The 18277-nt window shown below is 51.0% G+C and overlaps 1 protein-coding gene across 5 annotated transcripts in view; it reads right to left on the bottom strand.

Moving 5' to 3' along the window:
- vav2 (vav 2 guanine nucleotide exchange factor) overlaps positions 1–17194 on the bottom strand; it is a 133006-nt gene extending 115812 nt beyond the window's left edge. For all 5 annotated transcript variants that reach the window (XM_076159951.1, XM_076159953.1, XM_076159955.1 and 2 more), the window contains exon 1: positions 16058–17194. In XM_076159951.1, the coding sequence (XP_076016066.1) occupies positions 16058–16261 (204 nt within the window). In that variant the 5' untranslated portion in view covers positions 16262–17194. The remainder of the gene's footprint in view (positions 1–16057) is intronic.
- Between the last annotated feature and the right edge of the window lie 1083 nt (positions 17195–18277).

Here is an 18277-nt window from a genome sequence, read left to right as displayed (position 1 = left end):
GGGTCCTTCTGCCCGGGAAGCCTCGGACTCTTATCGTTACCTGGAGCCTGGACTCACCTTTCCCTTCCCTATCTGATTCCTCAAAAAGTCTCCCTGTGGCCTGCGAGTGTGAATCAGCCGCTCCCATGGAAAAACAGCTGTAAATCACTTTCCCTGGCTCTAAAGGCTTCTGTCTGTTGTCGCCGGGCAGGTTTCCCTGTTTGCGGTGGCCGGCGGCGGTGAGCAGACGTTGTGCTTCTTTAAGAGATACGGAACGCTGGATAGAAAGTGTTTTTTCCAGCGTCTGCCCGTGGGAAGATAAGTCACGGGAGTTGGGGTAAACATCCGGCTGCCAAACTGAAGTGTTTCTTCCCTAAACAGCTCGGCGCTCATAAAGCCGATATCAGCGCGGGAACAATCTGCGGAAGTTACAAATCAGGGATGAAAATTCCATTCACGCCCGCTGGAAATGATGATGGAAGTTTGGGATGCAGTGTGACAGCTTCAGGGAAGTTAAGTACTGTTCATTCTGATGAAAGCTGTCAATCAACCAGTGTGTTGACGCTGAGGCTGTTATAAGTCGGGATGTAACCAGGAATAACAGCGCACAGTTTCAGTTTCACCTTATCCTGAATCCACCGAGTCGGGATTTAAGTTACAGATTCCCAGTTTTCCCTTATATTTCCCAGTCCTACACACAGGACTAGACACAGCGTTAAGGCAGTCTAAGCGTGTTCTCCAGTCTGGGCTCTCAGAGGGAACAAGCTCGTCTGCATTTCAATTTTTGTCATGCATCTCCCACCCGACCCAGCAGCTGTCTGTTCCTCTCTCACACTTCACCCTTAAACAAAACACACAATATTGGATTTCCTCCATTTCCAGCGGGGCGAACGCGGCTCCTGGTGCTGAGTCATCGTCCACATTTAAATTATTCATTAAGCCGGATCCGCCCGCTCAGGCGCTCTGATCAATTCTTCCGTGTAGCAGCGGCGTGATCGGTCTACTCGCACGTTCCCTCCTACGGCAGCAACAACCAATCAGCACGTTCGCTTTGGGCCTGGAAGCGATCCATCACTCTGAGGACAAACAGCGTGCAGACGCAGGCGGCGGCCAGCAGAACAGTCGATAGCGGTTAAAGTAAGCAACACAGGCGGTAAGTTAAGTACATTTAGACTACGAATACTACGGCACGCTTATCTAGACTTACTTCCGGAAAAGCGGAATCCAGGCAATACCGGATTTTTGAAGCCAATACTGATCTTTGACAAACATTGCCAACAACATTTCAAGAACCCCTGGCATATCTGCTAATATCAGGGTTCTCAACATGTGGGGCATGTGCCACCACTGGTACGCGCAGGCTGTTTGACGGCCGGGAATTTTTGCAGATAAACAAAACTACAATGAATGAAGATGAAGCTTTAATCAGCAGGTGTTGGAGGCTTGTTGGTGATCATTTGGGTTTGCGCAACATATCAGCGCCACCGCCCGACGCTGCAGCTGCCCACATACGTGTGGCGTTCTCTCTCTCTCTCCAGACGACAGAAGGATGCACACAGGATACGAGCAGAGCGAAGCAGGCGAGGCGGCTTGTTTACTGTATCGGGCTCTACAGATGGCACATGTGAATACATTTGCATACGTGTGTGTGTGTGTGTGCAGGCTGCTGGCACGGCTGAGCACGAGAGGAAGACTCTCCTCCCGCGACTCCCTGTTGATCGGTCAGAACACGTGTGCTCATTGTCTCGTCTCTCTGCGCCGCTAATCTGATAGGACGGCCCGGGCTGCTCGGCCTGATCTGCTGTGACTCGTCGGGATGTAGATGTTAAAGCCAGCAGATGGTCTTAACGTCTTTAACATCCAGCTAAATGAACAGTAAGGACTTTGACACGAGAGCTCGGGATGAGACAACTGAGACAAATGAGACAAATGAGACAGACAACACGCTAAGGGACAACAGTCAGGCTGAGACAGCGGGGCGTGGAGGGGGCGCCATTTATGGAAACCTTCCAAATTTGACGGAGCAGTCGGCTAGGTGTGTGAGTTTCAGGTGTGTGTGTATGTGTTTCAGGTGTGCACGGATTCAAAAGCTCTGCCAAAGTCAATTCAATTCAGCTCAACGTCCTGCCGCTCTGTCTACTCTCACCTTTTTCTGCATTTGTGCCACGCTCCCTCACACACACACACACACACACACACACACACAGCTGATGTTCACCACAGAGCAGAGGAAATGCTGAACGAGCAGCGCAGACCAACGTTTCATTACATTTGATTACTCACAGCGCTCTCACTCACACACACACACACACACACACACACACACACACACACAGTGTTGTTTCTGTCTCTAGTCAAACTAATCAAAGCTGTTTATGTTCCAGGGTGCAGATTTGTAAGGAAACACATTTTAAACCAAAACTTCATCCACTCAAATCATTATCTGGGCTCAGCATCGATCAATAAGCGCCAGGCCATGGATCGATAAGACGCAGCAGCTAAACTGCAGCGTCTCTCACACACAAAGCACATTTCTCTTTATTTCTCTCAGAGCTCCATCTCCACTCTGTTTTAGTGACTGGGTTACGACAAAACCGAGGGGTGAAGACGACTTTCCTCTCTCTCTTTGATTCAGCAGAAGCCTCCGCCTTGTTACACACACACACACACACACACGCTCAGAGTGCGGAGTCAACCAGGCTCCATCGCTCCAGTACTAAAGTATTCAGTCACTGCTGTATGTGAGGAGCAAAGACAGGATTTACGACGAGGGTCTGAGAGTTACACCCGGATCTGACATCAGCAGCTTCAGTCGCCCAATCAGAATCAAGCAAGCAGGGGCAAAAAACGCTGAGTCATCGTGTGCTCAAGCGTACGCGTGATTAAACGAGGAGAGCAGTCAATCAGTCAATCAGTCAATCAGTCTAAGCGGCTGAACTAGAGAGAGAAGCAGAGATGTTTCAGAGTTTCTACCTCTCATAAGCGAGCGGTTAATAGCTCAAACTTTTTAACTGCTCCGCCTCCAGCTATCGCTGTAAAAGGTAATAAGAGAAAATAGCTAATTAATCAAGCACATCGTTAAAGTCAGCACCCGTGCTAGAAAACAGATTCCCACCGTGTTTTCCTGTTGAACAAACCGTCCTATTGTTTTTCTCATTAGCGAGCGCTCGTCTGTCCTGAGGCGCTGAAGGCTGTCGTTAGGCGGCGGCGGAGGGAAATGGAATCCTCCTCCTCCTTTCCTTATTCCAGATTTGATTGCGCCTCTAAGTGAACGCGCTCCGGCTTAAATCCTGTTTGCTCCCTGGACATCGTGAAATCGGGGAACGAGCCGATCAAGGTTGCCGGAGCTTCACAGAGTTTTCCTTCCCACGCTTCATCTCCTGCTTCTTTAGCTAAGAGATCGCGAGCTAAAACAAACTTTTAGCGTGAACAGATGTTTGGCTCTGGGGGCGATTCTGCACTTACACTTAAATATGATGAATGTTTTCATTTAGGGGGGGTCACACTCGCAATAAACAATAAGTGCAGAATGATGGAAAATTCCCACAAAAAAAACACCTCAAAGCCATGTATTATGTGTGATGCTGAGTGCCAGGCTGAGCTCAGTATAAGCAGATTTATGCAGGTGGAGTAGCAACATGACACCTTCACACAGAGAAATGTGTCTTTACTGGACAACAGCAGTGATGGGAATATGGGCTAATTATGTGGGGAGGAAACAGGAGGAAGAGGAGGAGGAGAAGGAGGAGGAGGGTGTCAGCAGGGGTGCAGGGGCCCTGCGGGGGGCCGTGAAAATCCAGCTGTCAGATTTCGTGGACTTCTTCATAGAGGGAAGCTTCCCTTTCCTGCCGACAGCCTCACAGACCGACCTGATGACCTTCAACCCTGGACAGACCTGATCCAGGACTACAGCTATTCACACACACACACACACACACACACACACACACACACACACAGATTCTGCTCAAATGACTCGTCTTATCTTTCAGTGATCGATTAATGTAAACAAGATGTGGCCTTCAACAAGAGCAGCAACTAGAAAGAACACACACACACACACACACACACACTAATTAAATGTGTTAATTTGCTGGATCCAGAGGTGTAAACACGTAAACAAACACTCAGGCTGATGATATTTGGACGCTTTGGTGGACAAACTGCCACAATATGAGCTCAAACACAGATCAGAGCGTCTAAACACTCAAGCTTCCCCGTATTAAGATCAAATATGCTGAGAAACTCAACACCAACAAATCCTGCAGCCTGTTCAGAGTCAAGCTAACAACACAGCGCTCATTATTACAGATCAAAGCCCCGGGAAAAGACCAGGAAACCTTCAGAATCTGTGACTTTCCTGTTCCTGGGAGTGAAGAAGCGAGAGATGAAAGCTGGATGAGGTTTATCAATCACACTGAGTGTTAACAGACTGGACGCGTGTGTGTGTGTGTGTGTGTGAGAGCTTGCTTGCTTGCTTACATGATTACCCCAAATTAACTTCCAGCCGGGAAAGTACATCTGTTCTGCCAGTCAGTCAGTCAGTGGTCGCTGCCATTCAACCGTCTGGGAGGCTTGTTTAGAGCTCACAGCGGCGTTTGAATCATCATCATCATCATCATCACAGAGCTCCATTAGTGCTTCTGCTGACATTTACAAACAATTAAGACGCTCGCAGAGGCAACACGCCTGCGTTCTGCATCTGAACAGATACGACGAGAGGAAGAGCCATTTTCTCTCCATCTAATCTGGAGCAGAGGAAGACGAGGAGAGAGAGAGAGGGAGAGAGGAAGAGGAGAGGTGTTATGAGAGGAGGGGGGGGGGGGGAGAGATGAATGTCATCAGGCCTCGCAGTTCATCATCTCAGCAGGGCAGCGGCGAGCGCGGCGGTCGGGGCGAAAAAAGCTTCACCCTTTACCGCCTCTGAGCGCCTCCGCCAAGGTCGCACGGTATAGGAGAGAGAAGGAAGGACGAACGGAAATAAACAGCCGAGGGTGAGGAGGCGAGGAAGCGAGGAGACGAGCGGGTTGCAGCCCGATGTTCACCCTCAGTAGGCACGTGTGAGGAGACTGTAGCGAGAACAGGAAACGTTCAATCAGCTGCATGACGAAAGAGAGGCGACGCAGCCGCCAACGTGAGGAGGAAGAGGAGGAAACAGACACGGACACGGACCAGCGAGAAGGCAAATATAAACCACTCGCACAGGCAGATGTTTGCTGGCTCACACACACACAGACACACACAGACACACACACACACACACACACACACGTGTAAAGCCTCGATGACATCATATTCCCTAAAGTAAAGGGTGTGGATGAGAGGTGCAAAGTAAAGAATGCAGACGTGGTGAAGACGAACGTGACTCAGTGGGCACACAAGGGACTGAAACACACACACACACACAGAGTAAGAAGGTTTGAATCCTGTCTGTGTGGGTTTAAACTGTGTGTTCCACTGTGTTTCCTCCACCGCCAATACAGAGCGGGTATTAATGTCCCTGCCATGACCCTTGAGCAAGGCAATAGGAGGCAGAGCTGGATTCCGTCCCTCTCTAAGTAGTTAGGATGAGTTCAACACAACACGGAGGTCAAACGTCCCTATGGGATCAATAAATCATGGCTTTATCTAACATGGTTTTTATTGTTTCCTCCTCTTCCTCCTCTTGTTTCTATTGGCCGAACAGTTTCAAACCAACGTCCCTCTGCTGTGAGGCAACAGTGCATGCTGCCTACAGCCGCAACACAGGGAGGGGATCTCTTCATCCGACACTGGAGAAGCCCCCAATGTCTCTCTGTCTCTCTCACACACACTCTCTCACACTCACACACACTCTCTCACACACTCTCTCACTCTCACACACACTCACACTGAAATGGTAAATCTGCCCTCCAGGACGGGAGGGAGATGTCGAAATCTCAACATGAAAATCCTGGAGCAGAAAAATAACATCTTTTTCACCCCACTCAGAGCAGAGCACACACACACACACACACACACACACACACACACACACACACACACACACACACACAGAGATAAGAATGCAGCACATGCTCAGGCTCTGGCGTCTGGTCCAGGCATTGTTGGCCTCACAGAGGTGGGGATGGGTGCGTTCTGAACTCTCTGTTCTCCGTCCAGATGTTTCTTGTTGTCTGGCTGAGGGGAAGGGAGGGGACGGGATTACGCAACCGCCTCTCTAACCCGCCGGGTCCTTACGCGGCGCAGGAAGTGGGAAGCTGCGGCCGTCTTGGGTGGAGGAGAAGAGGGGAAAGACTCGGATAAAGAGAAACAGAGACGGGCGGATAAATCAAAGCTAAAGGCGCTGATTGGGTTCTACTGGCAACGGAGGGGAAAGATCCAAAATGTTTGTTTGAGTTTTATTTATATTCAAACATTCGCTGTGGGGGAATGTCTCACTCACTCACACACACACGCCCACGCTGCAGGGTAACAATAGAGTCTTAGCAGGGGTGGATTCCTCTCATTTCCCTCTGTGCAGTCTGACAGGAGAGACACACACACAACCTGAGGCCTCACTTCCACTTCTCCACCCTGGACTCTGAAGATCTGAGCCACTTATAGGGAGCAGGTTGAGATCCGACCATCTTGCTCAACAGCACCAGAAGCTCAACCACCGCCTGAACCTTAGACACAGAACATCCTAACCTTAGACATTCTAACCTTAGACATCCTGACCTTTCTCTCACTGAACCAAGTTCACATCGTGGCTAATAACAGATCTCCTTCACCTTGAGTGTGTGTGTGTGTGTGTGTGTGTGTGTGTGTGTGGCTGATCTCTTAAATTATAATCTTGGTTTCCTGCAGTAAACCATGTGACCTTCTGTCTCCGTGTGGTTCCTGGTGAACGGAAAACTAACTTAGAGACCCAGGCGTGTGTGAGTCCTGTAGTTAAGGCGGCTCTTTGTCCACTAATGGATGGGGGGGGCAGCTGAGAGGCGTGGGCCGGTCTGAGGGCCGCGCTCCATTTCACAGCAGAAAGCCACTAAAAGCTTCCTCACAGATCAGATTTTCCTTTTTCTCTTCTTCTTCTTCTCCTGCCTTTTGTTTTTCCGTGTAAGAGCTTCTTCCATTAATTCTAAATTGTTTAGCGTTCCTCTCTTCACACGCCGTCGCCTTCATTACGCCCGGCGGCCGCTTTAACGTTTTGCTTTTCCTCCCCGAGCCGGATTAAGGAAGTTCAGCTGTTAGTTCCTTCATCTGCCACTTATGAGGAGACGCCATCGATCACAGGCGGACCAGACGACTTCTCCATGACACCAAGAGTGGAAAGTGAATGTGTGTGTAAACAGAACAAAGCAGGAAGCTCGTAGCTCCTCTGGAACTTCTGACCTGAAAGCCTCGGCTGAAATAGAATCAAACATCTGAAAGCAGCCTGGACACGAGCAAAGTAACCAAAGTGAGATTACTTTCCAAATGTTCACAAGCGGTCGGAAATGGAAATAGCTGCCTGCTGGCACCGGAGCGTCGGCAGACAGTTACTCAATACAGAAGTGACACACAAAGAGCCAGATGGATGATAACGGCTCAGATATCTGCCTGGAAATGCTGTATGACAGTAGACTAAATATGAGCGCACACACACACACACACACACACAGACAGACAGACAGGGCTGAGGAGTGTTTGGGTGTGTGACAGCATCACTTCTCCTTTTTCCTTTGGCCTCCTTTCATTACTTCCTACCCTCCTCACGTACCAATCCTTTCTGTCCACTGAGCCATTCCTTAAATAACCGGGAACATTCGCTGTTGAATAAGAAGCTCCCTGGGTCGCCCCATTGTTAACGCCGACAATTAGAAATTCATCAGAATGCGAGACGGCGGCTTTATTTTAGAGATAAATGAATGAGAAACGGTTTACCGAGAGGCGTCTGAAGGCGCCAGAGGACTCTGAGGGAACCAGGACGGAATACAGATGGAATAGGACAACCTGGGTTCAATCCCTTTATATACATGAATGAACGGCCTTGGTATTAAAGTCACATGTGGGAAATGAATGGCAATCAAACAGCAGACTAAGGTCAAAGGTCATACGGCACTTAGACATACACGAAGAGAACACGAAAGACGAACGCTGAACACAAACACGCCTCAGAACGTTACAGGCAGTGTTTAAACCAGCCTGTGCCAGTAGGGGGAGCTGAAGGGTCACTGGGTTAAAAGGTCAGAGGTCAGATGTCATCTCAGGAGGTCACAGACTAGGGTCACAGAGAGACTGAATCACTGCTTCCTGCTCAGTATGAAGCAAACTGAGGCCTTTAGAGTCAATGCTTCAATTATTAGTCGATTGGTTGATTAATTAATTCCATTATTCAAATCAATACTTCCCTTTCCTGATCAGATAACAGAAGTCCACCTTCAAATAAAGAAACTCTGTAATCAATACCCTGAATGTTCAGACCGGCTCATTTGAAGAGAATCTACAGCTTTAAACAAACACAGATGATGTAATGCGAGTATTGATCAAAGATGGCGGGTCGGTTACTAAACGAGCGGATGGCAGCGAGTCACACGGCCCGGCTGAAGGTGGAGCAGCAGGAAACGATCTCTTCTGCCCCTGAGCGACCCAAACACAGTGTCCCACTTTGTTTGCATGATTAACACCGGGCCGAGCGGATCGATACGGCCCGGCCTTTTAGGGGGGCAGAGCCTCATGTTGTAACCCCATAGCTCTGTGCCCTCCCCGTCCCACAGCCAATTAGACGATGCGATCAATAAGCACTTGTAATGGGATATTGGTTGTTCTGGCGACGCTTCAGAACAATCCGCGGCGGGGTTGCAGCACGTAAACACGGCGAAACTTAGCAACCTGCACGCCGCGACGCACGGGGCGAATATTATCTACTTCCTGTGGCAAAGAGATAAAGGAAGTATGAAGCTGTTTATCTGTGAAGTAGTGGAGAGTGTGTGTGTGTGTGTGTGTGTGTGTCTTTTCCAGGAGCACAATCCTGATCCTAATCTGTTCCCGCCCGCAGGAAACGCCAACAATCAGTCTACAAATCCGAACGCAGACTTCCAGCGAACACAACACTTTGGTCAACAGCTCCACATCAACTCACGCTGACGAAAAATGGCCGTCGCCGCCACTAATTGACAGCCACAGCCTGAGACGCGTCGCTCGTCAAGGCGCGTTGGACCGCAAACTGACGGCTGGTGTGGAATTTAGAAGGAGGAGAAGAAGAAGAGCAGCAGGGAGCCCTGCAGCCATCTGCTCCAGCCTCCTCCTCCTCCTCCTCCTCCCAGGCTCCACTATGGAACGATGGCGTCCAGCAGAGCGTCGCTGGCTCCAGAAAGATGCAGGCGCTATCCCACGCCGTGCCCACGCTGATCGCGCCCCTCCCCCCCCCGTCAAACGACCAGCGCACAGACGGAGCCTCCTCACAAATCAGACGGCGTCCATCAGGCTGTGTGATCTCTGCGTCTGGCTGTGGTGGAACGCCGACGGTGGCGGCACGTTGTCATGGGAAATAGGTTTCTCAGGCTCGAGTGCGAGTGTTCCCTGCCCTCAACCCCTCCTCTCCCGCTCCAGGTGAGGCGCCCGCTCACCTCGGAGTTCCCCCATGGAAACATCAAGTTGGCGTTTCAGGCTGGAGCGTGTTTCCTGCATTCCTCAGGGAGAAACGGGAAACACACCGGGAACCTTCCAGAAGCTCTAATGAGGTGGACGAGTGTGTTCAGACACACATACACACAGATACAGACAGTATCAGCATTCATAACCACGGCCGTGCGTTCATTTCCTCCACGTTCTCGTCTCTCGCCTAATGAACATCGGCCTCATTTACTTAACGATTCATTCGCCGCTTCGTATTTGAATAACAAACGTTTGCTCTAATTTAAATCTCAGCTTGCCTCCTCCTTCCTCTCTCAGGCCTGGACGCTGGACGCCTTTACGGCCCGGTGTCTCTGCTTTACGGCTTCCTGTGACCGTTACCTTATCCAAACAGATTGGATTAGAAGGGAGAAGGTGAAGCAGGCGGAGGAAGTGAAGCCTTCCTCTTTACTCAGAGCGGCGGCTCACCTGTTCCTTACACTCTCTGATAACTGTGTCGTCCTCCTTCTCCTCACTGCCCGCTCCTCTAGTTCGTCTCGCTCGTGTTTATGTTGCATGAAGCTTCCACATTACAGCTTCACCACGTTTCAGACGAGCTCATCAGCTTCACTGTAGGGATCTAATAAGTTCATGTAGAGTGAAATAAAGAGTCAAATTAAATGTGCCACAGCTGCGTTTATGTTTTCATCTATACACACTGTATACTGAAGAGGGGGTCCTATTATTAGATACTTAAAGCTAAAAGGACGAAGCATAAAGTCTTAAACCATAGGAAGCAGAGACTGAAAGGCTTTGGATCAAGTTTCTTAAATTGAAGCCCTCGTTTCTCCAAATGTGTGTGGATGTGAGGTGAGGTGGTGTGGACGAGAGGGAGTGACGCTCAGGCCTGATGTGAACACGTCTGTCCTTTGTTCTCGTGTATCTGCGATGCGTTCGAGAGCCTCGGGTTTCATGTTCAGGAACCCCAGAGGACACGAGTGCAGGTTGTTGTGGTTTAAGAGAGAATACACACAAAATGATGTGAATGAACTGAGATGGACACATTCAGAAGACTCAAAGGTTCTGAGTCTCTTCAGTTTGCTCGGAGGTGTCGACTGTGTGGAGGAGCATCTCCTCCTTCAACTTGACAAAGTTCACGCACACTCCCTCCCTCCCTCCCTCCCTCCCTTCCCTCCACACAGTGACCTTGAGCCGGACACTGAATCTCTGTGAACTCGGCGCTGCGGCTCAGTGGTCGGTCCTGTAATCTGACCTCCATGTGAAGAAGGAAGAGGAGGAAGGAGAGAAAGATACATTTAACCACAAGAAGCGCCGATATCTGCTGCTACAACTGAATGACATCATCTTAACCAGTCTGCTATAAAACCAAACAATGTTTCCACTGTGGAATGGCGACCGGTGAGGCAACAAAGTGTTTCATCTCGGCTCTCTATCATCTTCTTATCCCTAAAATTCCTCAAACATAACTAAACGTCTTCTGTTGACCACCCGCTCCTGTAGCTGGAGTGTTTCCTTCTAGAAGCCTTGCCTCGCTGCTGGACGTGCTCAGACATGCAGGCTGTCCTCACTTCTTGATAAATCTAATTGTTGCGTTCCTGTTGTTTGCATTCCGTCTTTCTCTCAGACTGAATTCCAGCTAAATCTCTCAGTCTTTGCTGAGTCGTCACCATAAACAGGGAACGAGTCGACCCGGGGATGAAACCCTAGACGCCGCGTCCCGCCTAACCACTAACTCCCTCTGTCTGTTTCCATTATCGGCCGACGGAAACCCACTTCTGCTCTCTTCATCACGCCACCTCTGACCTCAATGCCTGCCTCGCTCATTACGGCGGCCAGGGCGGCGAGTCGGTCTGCCCGTCGCGGCCGGGGTCCAGAGCGAGCGAGCGAGGCAGCGGGCGGCGTGCTCGGCCTGGCCCGGGCTGATTCAGCTCCGTAGTGGAAACTGTTTTTACGAGGACCAGTCGGTAGTGGAAAATATTCGGAGCAGTGAATGATGTCAGTAAGACCAGAATCAGTGTTGTGGTTTACAATTACTGTGGCAGCAGACCATGAAGTAGCCACGTAGGCTCGTAGCCACGTAGGCTCGTAGCCACGTAGGCTCGTAGCCACGTAGGCTCGTAGCCACGTAGGCTCGTAGCCACGTAGGCTCGTAGCCACGGGCCAGCCGGGTCTGTGTCACGTTTCATTACAGAAAAAACAAAAAAAAAAAACTTGCTTGAGGTCGGATCTGGAGCTGGATTACAAAATAAATATTATGGAGAGAGGAAGAGTCTCAACTAGGAGTGTAAAGATCAGAATTACAATTATTTAGGAGAGACTTAAATGCATCAGAAGGCTTTCATTTCCGCCACAGTTGGGTTCGTTGTGATTCACTTAGTTGAATGTATATTTAGAACAAATGTAGGAACGTTACACACAAGCAGCTGAGAACAAAGGACAGGAAACACTCCAAACTAAGATCTCAAGTAAATCAATCGCACCCCGTCCCCTGATTTAATCGTGAATGGACTGATGAAGAGTAGAGACAGGAGGAGTCCATCTAAAGGCCGCCGGGTGGATCAAACCGCTCCTTTAAACAGATCTGTGTGACCGTCACAGCAGGATCACTTCACACACACACGGAGGTTGGGGGGGAATCCCCACCTCGTCGCGTTTCTCTCCTCGCCAATCCCATTATCTCCGTCGGGGTGGCGCTGTCCCAGCTGCGAACGCCGGCAAAGAGTCGCTAACGAGCTCCATTAGCGGTATTACCTGCATCCGGCAGGGTCACAGGGTCAACGGAAGCCCCAACGCCCAGATTAAATTACCCCTGAGGGACACACACACACCAGAAACCAGGAGCACCCAGGGGAGACATCCTAATGCAAAGGCCCGGGCCGGCTTTGAACCCACAACTGCTTCCTGCGAGGGTTTGAAGAAGAGCCAAACACATTCCTCCACCGTTTGGTTTGGGACTTTCATTATCAATGGTGGAATTTTTGGGGAAACATTTGAGCAACATTCAAAATAAAACAAAGCGTTGCCCTCCGCTCATTACAGCTTTTATGTCGGATAGATAACAAATAACCTCCAGTTAGCTGCTGGAAACCAAATATTTCCTCCGGGAGTCGAACAAAAAGGAAGACACTCAATTACTGTGAGTGGAAGCAGCAGCCTCAGTGTGAGAGCTGCTGGAGCCCTGCGGAGCACTCAGAAGGGGGGCCAACAGAGATCCAGCCCAAACACAGGTACTCTATCTCACACACACACACACTTAACAGACGCAGGTGCACACACATGTACAGCAACAATAGGCGAGCAGTAGCAGCAGCACGTACGGATCTGCCTGAGTCATCCCAAAGGCATTCACAGGGAAAAAAGAGAGAAGAAGAATCTGAAAACGCTGCAGAGCACACACACACACTCACACACACACACACACACACACACACACACACACACACAAAAGGCTTCAGCTCGTCGAGCTTGGTCTTGTCTCTGAGACGTAGCCTGAGGGGCTGAATTCAGGATACCTGCGCTCCGGCTCAGAGTAACAGAGTGGAGCGGCGTTATTAAGCTTCTGTGGGCGGCGGCGGCGACCTCGTGGTGTAAAAGAGCGTTTGGTTCTGAGAGGTTCCTCGCCCCCCAAAAACACGGCGAGGTACGTTTGTTCCACTTCAACTGGAGTGATCCCCAAGGAAATTTAGGGCGGCGTGAAAACAGACGTGAAGGTTCAGACGGAGCAGAGCGAGAGACGGATGAGCAGCGACAGAAGGGAGCGGAAAGAAGACGAAGGAGAAGGAAAAGGTGCTAGAACGTACAGAGTTTAGAGCCTTTAAGACCCATTGATGTGTCTCACTCAGTACCTGCACCTGTAAACATCTGCTTACAGCCTCTAACACACCTGAAATATGCCATTATGAATGTTCCTAACTACACAAACAGAGACAAAGCGTCCGATCACGTCGTATAGAAACAGTCTACCTGTCGCGTTCAACCTGGATTCATGGGCCGATCGAGAAACTAGATCACCTGAGAGAGGGGAACACCATCAGTGTCATTCAAACAGGGTTTATGTGATGAGCCCAGCGCCGTTACCGAGACGATATCACCCAGAGAGTGAAGGGACACGCTCGGCTACTTCAGAGCCGTTTAAGTATTTATAGATCCGTGTTCATAATTCACTTCACGTGTTTCCACTTTCGGGATGTAAACGTGTCCGAACGCACGGCTCCGTCGCTTTCCGGGGCACGACAGCGACGCTTTAAGGGACGCCAACGCTTCGCCCGGGTGGGATTTGAACCTTTTCATCAACACTTAGTCTAAGTCTGACGATACAAAGGAACTAGATATCAGAGTCGTGTCCGTCCACAGGTCACCAGAAACTCCTAAAGAAGAAACTAGACAACAACATGGCAGCACAGAATAGAAACGCTGGACTTGAACACACACACTTAGTCGCTGTACGTTCAACATTCAGAGACAGAATCTATCTATCATCGGGCAAATGAATTTTGTAATGGCATTGTTCTGCCTCCTCCTCTTCATTGGGCCAAAGCAGAGAGGAACACACACACACACACACACACACACACACACACACACACACACACTCCGACCTTTTTCCTTATCATAAATCACCAACTCCTGTTCTGCTGCCAGGATTTGGTTTAACCCAATTTGTCACCGAAGGCACCCACTTTCTCTCTGCCCCCCCCATCCCACTGCACAGTCTCATAATGGGACTGGAGCACAGGATTAGTGGGCGGATCAAAGCCCGCACATCCAGGCCTCTCCCTCCTTGTAATCATGGAGGAGCCTGGCAGTTTGTGGAGCAGATCAGTGGAGACCAGTGCTAAGCCACCAGAAAGAGAGAGTGACTGAAACCACAGAGGGGAGGCAGGCACACACACACACACACAGACACACACACACAGGCTGCTGTGACAGAAACGGGTCGCCGAAGGTGCGCCAAGAACAACTGTGCCGTCAGCGAGCAGTCGTTCCGGCGTGAACCTCTAACAGAGGGACCAAAGAGCTTCCTGTTGTTGGTTTTGGAAGCAGCGAGTGCACTTAATAAAAGCTGAGACAAGCGGGGCCACAAAAGACCCAAACCACTAATGGCACCGCGGCGTAGACCCATGCAGAGTTAGGACAATGGCACCACAACTAGCAGACGGGCGGGCGGGCGGGCGGTGGTTATGACATCCAGCGAACACGCCGACTTCCTTACGAGTCTCCTGGATGTTTGGTGGAAGTGACTAACTAGCTAATGAGTAACTCTCATTGCATCACACTGTGGAGTAAACCACACCCGTCTGCTGCTCCAGCACCAGCAAAGCAAACACAACCCAGACCTCCGCCTGTTATTCTTCCTCCACAACTTCAAACTCAGACATTTCTGCTCTCGGCCTTTAAGGAATCGCACGTTTCCTTCTCCCACACACACTTTCTGTCTCTGCTGTTCTCGCGACACAACCGTTCCTCTAACCGTGACCGTGTGGACTTGGAGGTGACGTGCTTCTACCCGGAGGGAGTGGGGGGGAGGACACGGTGGAGTGTAATAGCTTTAAGGGGTTAAACTCATCCTGCAGAACGTGCTTGAAGCTGCATGGGGTGGCCAGTCTGTAGCGCAGGATTACAGAGGCTTTAGACGTGAAATGTGCTCCCGGACAACATTCCTGCCTCTCCCTGTGCAGAGGTGAGTGGACCGTACACACACACACACACACACACACACACACACACACACACACACACACACGCACGCACGCACACACGCACGCACACACACATTGTGGCAGCTCTGCAGTGGACTGTGGCCCAGAGGACGCAGGTTTGTTGTTGAGTGGAAGTTTCTCTGCACCAGCCCTACACACACACACACACACACACACACACACACAACACCAGGCTCTGTTCAGACAGAATCCCTGCATCCCTGTGGTTGATCAGTAACCTGCTTTCCCCCCCGGCTGACGGCATGAAGAGGAGTTTGGTGTCGTCATCAGGAAGCAGCAACACAAACATAGATGGATCCTGCTGTTAGCCTTCACTCTGTACGGTCCAAACACAAACATGACCCGGGGTTCCTCCAGCGTGTGTGTGTGTGTGAACCAGAGTGTTTCCTGCCTGCTCTGCACCTTTAAACGCAGGTTAGTGAAGCTAAAGTCTCCATGATCCAGCAGATGTGCACTTAAAGCTCTAATTCCTGTTTAGAGATTGATTGGGGAACAATCAATGCTTTAACTGATCCTACACACTGGGATGTGGAGTGCACTAGGTCATGAGCTGAAGCAGGAGTGCCTCTCCCTGCACACACACACACACACACACACACACACACTGTTGGCAGCTCTGCAGTGGGCTGGAGAGGGTTTGTTGTGAGTGGAAGGTTTCCTGAATCAGCTGTGACTCTGGGCTCAGAATATCAACATGAGGAGTCTGGGTCATCTGAAGGGGGGTCACTGGCGTGTGTGTGTGTGTGTGTGTGTGTGGGTGTGTGTGTGTGTGTGTCGCTCACCTGTGACATCTGGGGCCTGAAGTTGATCTCCTTCAGGTCCACGGATCCCGGGGAGAGGTTGTGCAGCATCTGGCACAGCAGCACTCCGTCTCTGAGCGCCTGCGCCAGGTCGAACACGGCGGCTGAGGGCCACACGACCCGGTGGTTCGGGGGCAGGACCTTGCAGTCGATCAACCAGCGGCCGCATTGCCTCCACTCCTCCATGTCTGCTCCTGGAAGGGGGTCGGGGGGGAGCGGTTCCCCCTCACGAACGAGCCGAGTCCGGGGGAACTGGATCAGGGGGGGAAATGGGGAGGTTGACAACGGCGTCTCACAGTCCGACCCGATCAGACGCCTCGGTCGTCCACTACCGAGCCCGTGTGACTCGTGCGATTTCTCAACTTTACGCTTTTTGTGAGCCGGTGGTGTCGGGAGGCCGCGGCGCGTTCAGATCCCCATTCCTGCCATTCCAGGCGCATGTCAGCGCTCCCGACGCCGTGTTGTGGAAGTAGAGCGAGAAGGTTCGTCCGGAGGATTCAAGCGGTCAGAACAACGTGTCGGATCCAGCTCGGTTGAAGGCGGCGGCGCGGAAGGGAAAAGCGGGATCTACGGAGCTTTCCTCCGCTTCATTCTCAAAAAAAGTTTTCTCTGTAAATCCAGGAGGCCGCGTGGAAAACAAACAAACAGCCGGATCCTGCGGGGTTCGGAGCGGAGACCGACCGGAGCGGAGCGGAGCGGAGCGGCGGCTCGGCTCACATTTCAGCGATGTGTCGGTCTGTCGGGCGGCACCGCACAGCCTCGCTCCTCTTTCTGCACAATGCGGGGGGGGGGAAGAACTGCGTCTCCGGTCCGGTCCGGTCCGGTCCGGTGGGGTCGAGTTGCGGGACTCTGAGCGTCTGCGTGTCTCGTATCCACAAGTCCGAGGCGAAGACGAACAACTTCCAGTAATTCCCCGAGCCAGAGAAGCCAAAGCAGAGGGGAAAAGGGGATGAAGCACGGATCAGTCTTCCTCCAGCGGCGCGGCGGTCACGCTGCTTCCAGAACCGAACATCCAAACATCGGCACCGCGTCCGGGAGCGAGGGAGGAAACCAGTGCGCGAGCGGCTCAGATCCGGTTAATGTGTGTTTGGTTCGCGCCTTTACGCACAAGCGTTTACGCGTGTGTGTATGTGTGTGTGTGTGCAGCGCTGTGATTCCCACCTTCCTTCCGTTCATTCGCTCGCTCGCTCGCTCTCTCTCTCTCTCTCCCTCCCTCTCTCTCTCTCTCTCTCTCTCTCCCTCCCTCCCTCTCTCTCTCTCTCTCTCTTCTAGGCTCGTTCGACCTTTTGTTGTTCTTATTATGGCAAAAATAATAAATAATAAAATAACCTAACTTGTATCGTGGGTCTCGACCCTCTGACTGTGAGAGTTTGAGGGGGGTTCTGTTTGTACCGAGTGGTCGCTGCGCCCCCTGCCGCACGGAGAGCGAACTGCGCCTCCGTGTGGTTGTTTGTTTAATCCTCAAGGAATTCAAGGAAGCCGCACTTCCCAGAGCTGTCAACCACTTCAACTGCGCCCCACACCAATACACGACCCCGCCCCCCACTCACACACACACACAGATACACTCTCTCTCACACACACACATTGTGCAGGCTCGGTTCAGATTGTTTATGTTTTGATAGTACTGTCAAACTTGTTTACGTATATTGTTCAAATATCTTGTTTGAGTTAGAAATGTGACACTGGAGACAAAATGACTCAGAGTGGAAAATATTATGATATCAAATTCATTCCGAGTCTTGGGTTTTGTTGACGTGAGTGACAGAACATTTGTTTTCCCGTCAAGTGAAGGGTTCGGATCAATGGATGAAGGACGTGTGTGTGTGTGTGTGTGTGTGTGTGTGTGTGGTGTATTTCTAGAACCTTCTCCCCCCTTGGAGGCCAAACACCTGCAGGAGCCTCTCCTCTCCTCGCCTCGCCTCTCCTCTCCTCTCCTCTCCAGGCTGACAATCGATTAGACAATCAATGTGGACAAGAGCGCCGTGCACACACCCACATACACACACTCACACTCTGCAGGCCTGGGTGAAAACAACGGCGTCTGTCTGGATGCACCTGTTGTCTTCATGGTGCAGAAGCAGCTGTGTGTGAAGGATCTGGCAGCCGCCTCTGCTTCAGCCTGCAGAGAGGAGAAGAAGAAGAAGAGAAGTGCTGCTGCTCTCATCTGTCTGTGTGTGTGTGTGTGTGTGTGTCTCTCTC

This window comes from Genypterus blacodes, unplaced genomic scaffold (assembly GCF_046128005.1).
Source record: "Genypterus blacodes isolate CSIRO-AG114 ecotype Tasmania unplaced genomic scaffold, CSIRO-AGI_Gbla_v1 ptg000101l_1, whole genome shotgun sequence".
Lineage (NCBI taxonomy): Eukaryota > Metazoa > Chordata > Actinopteri > Ophidiiformes > Ophidiidae > Genypterus > Genypterus blacodes.
The sequence above is the reverse complement of the archived record's forward strand: the minus strand, read 5'-3'. Positions and strand labels throughout refer to the sequence as shown.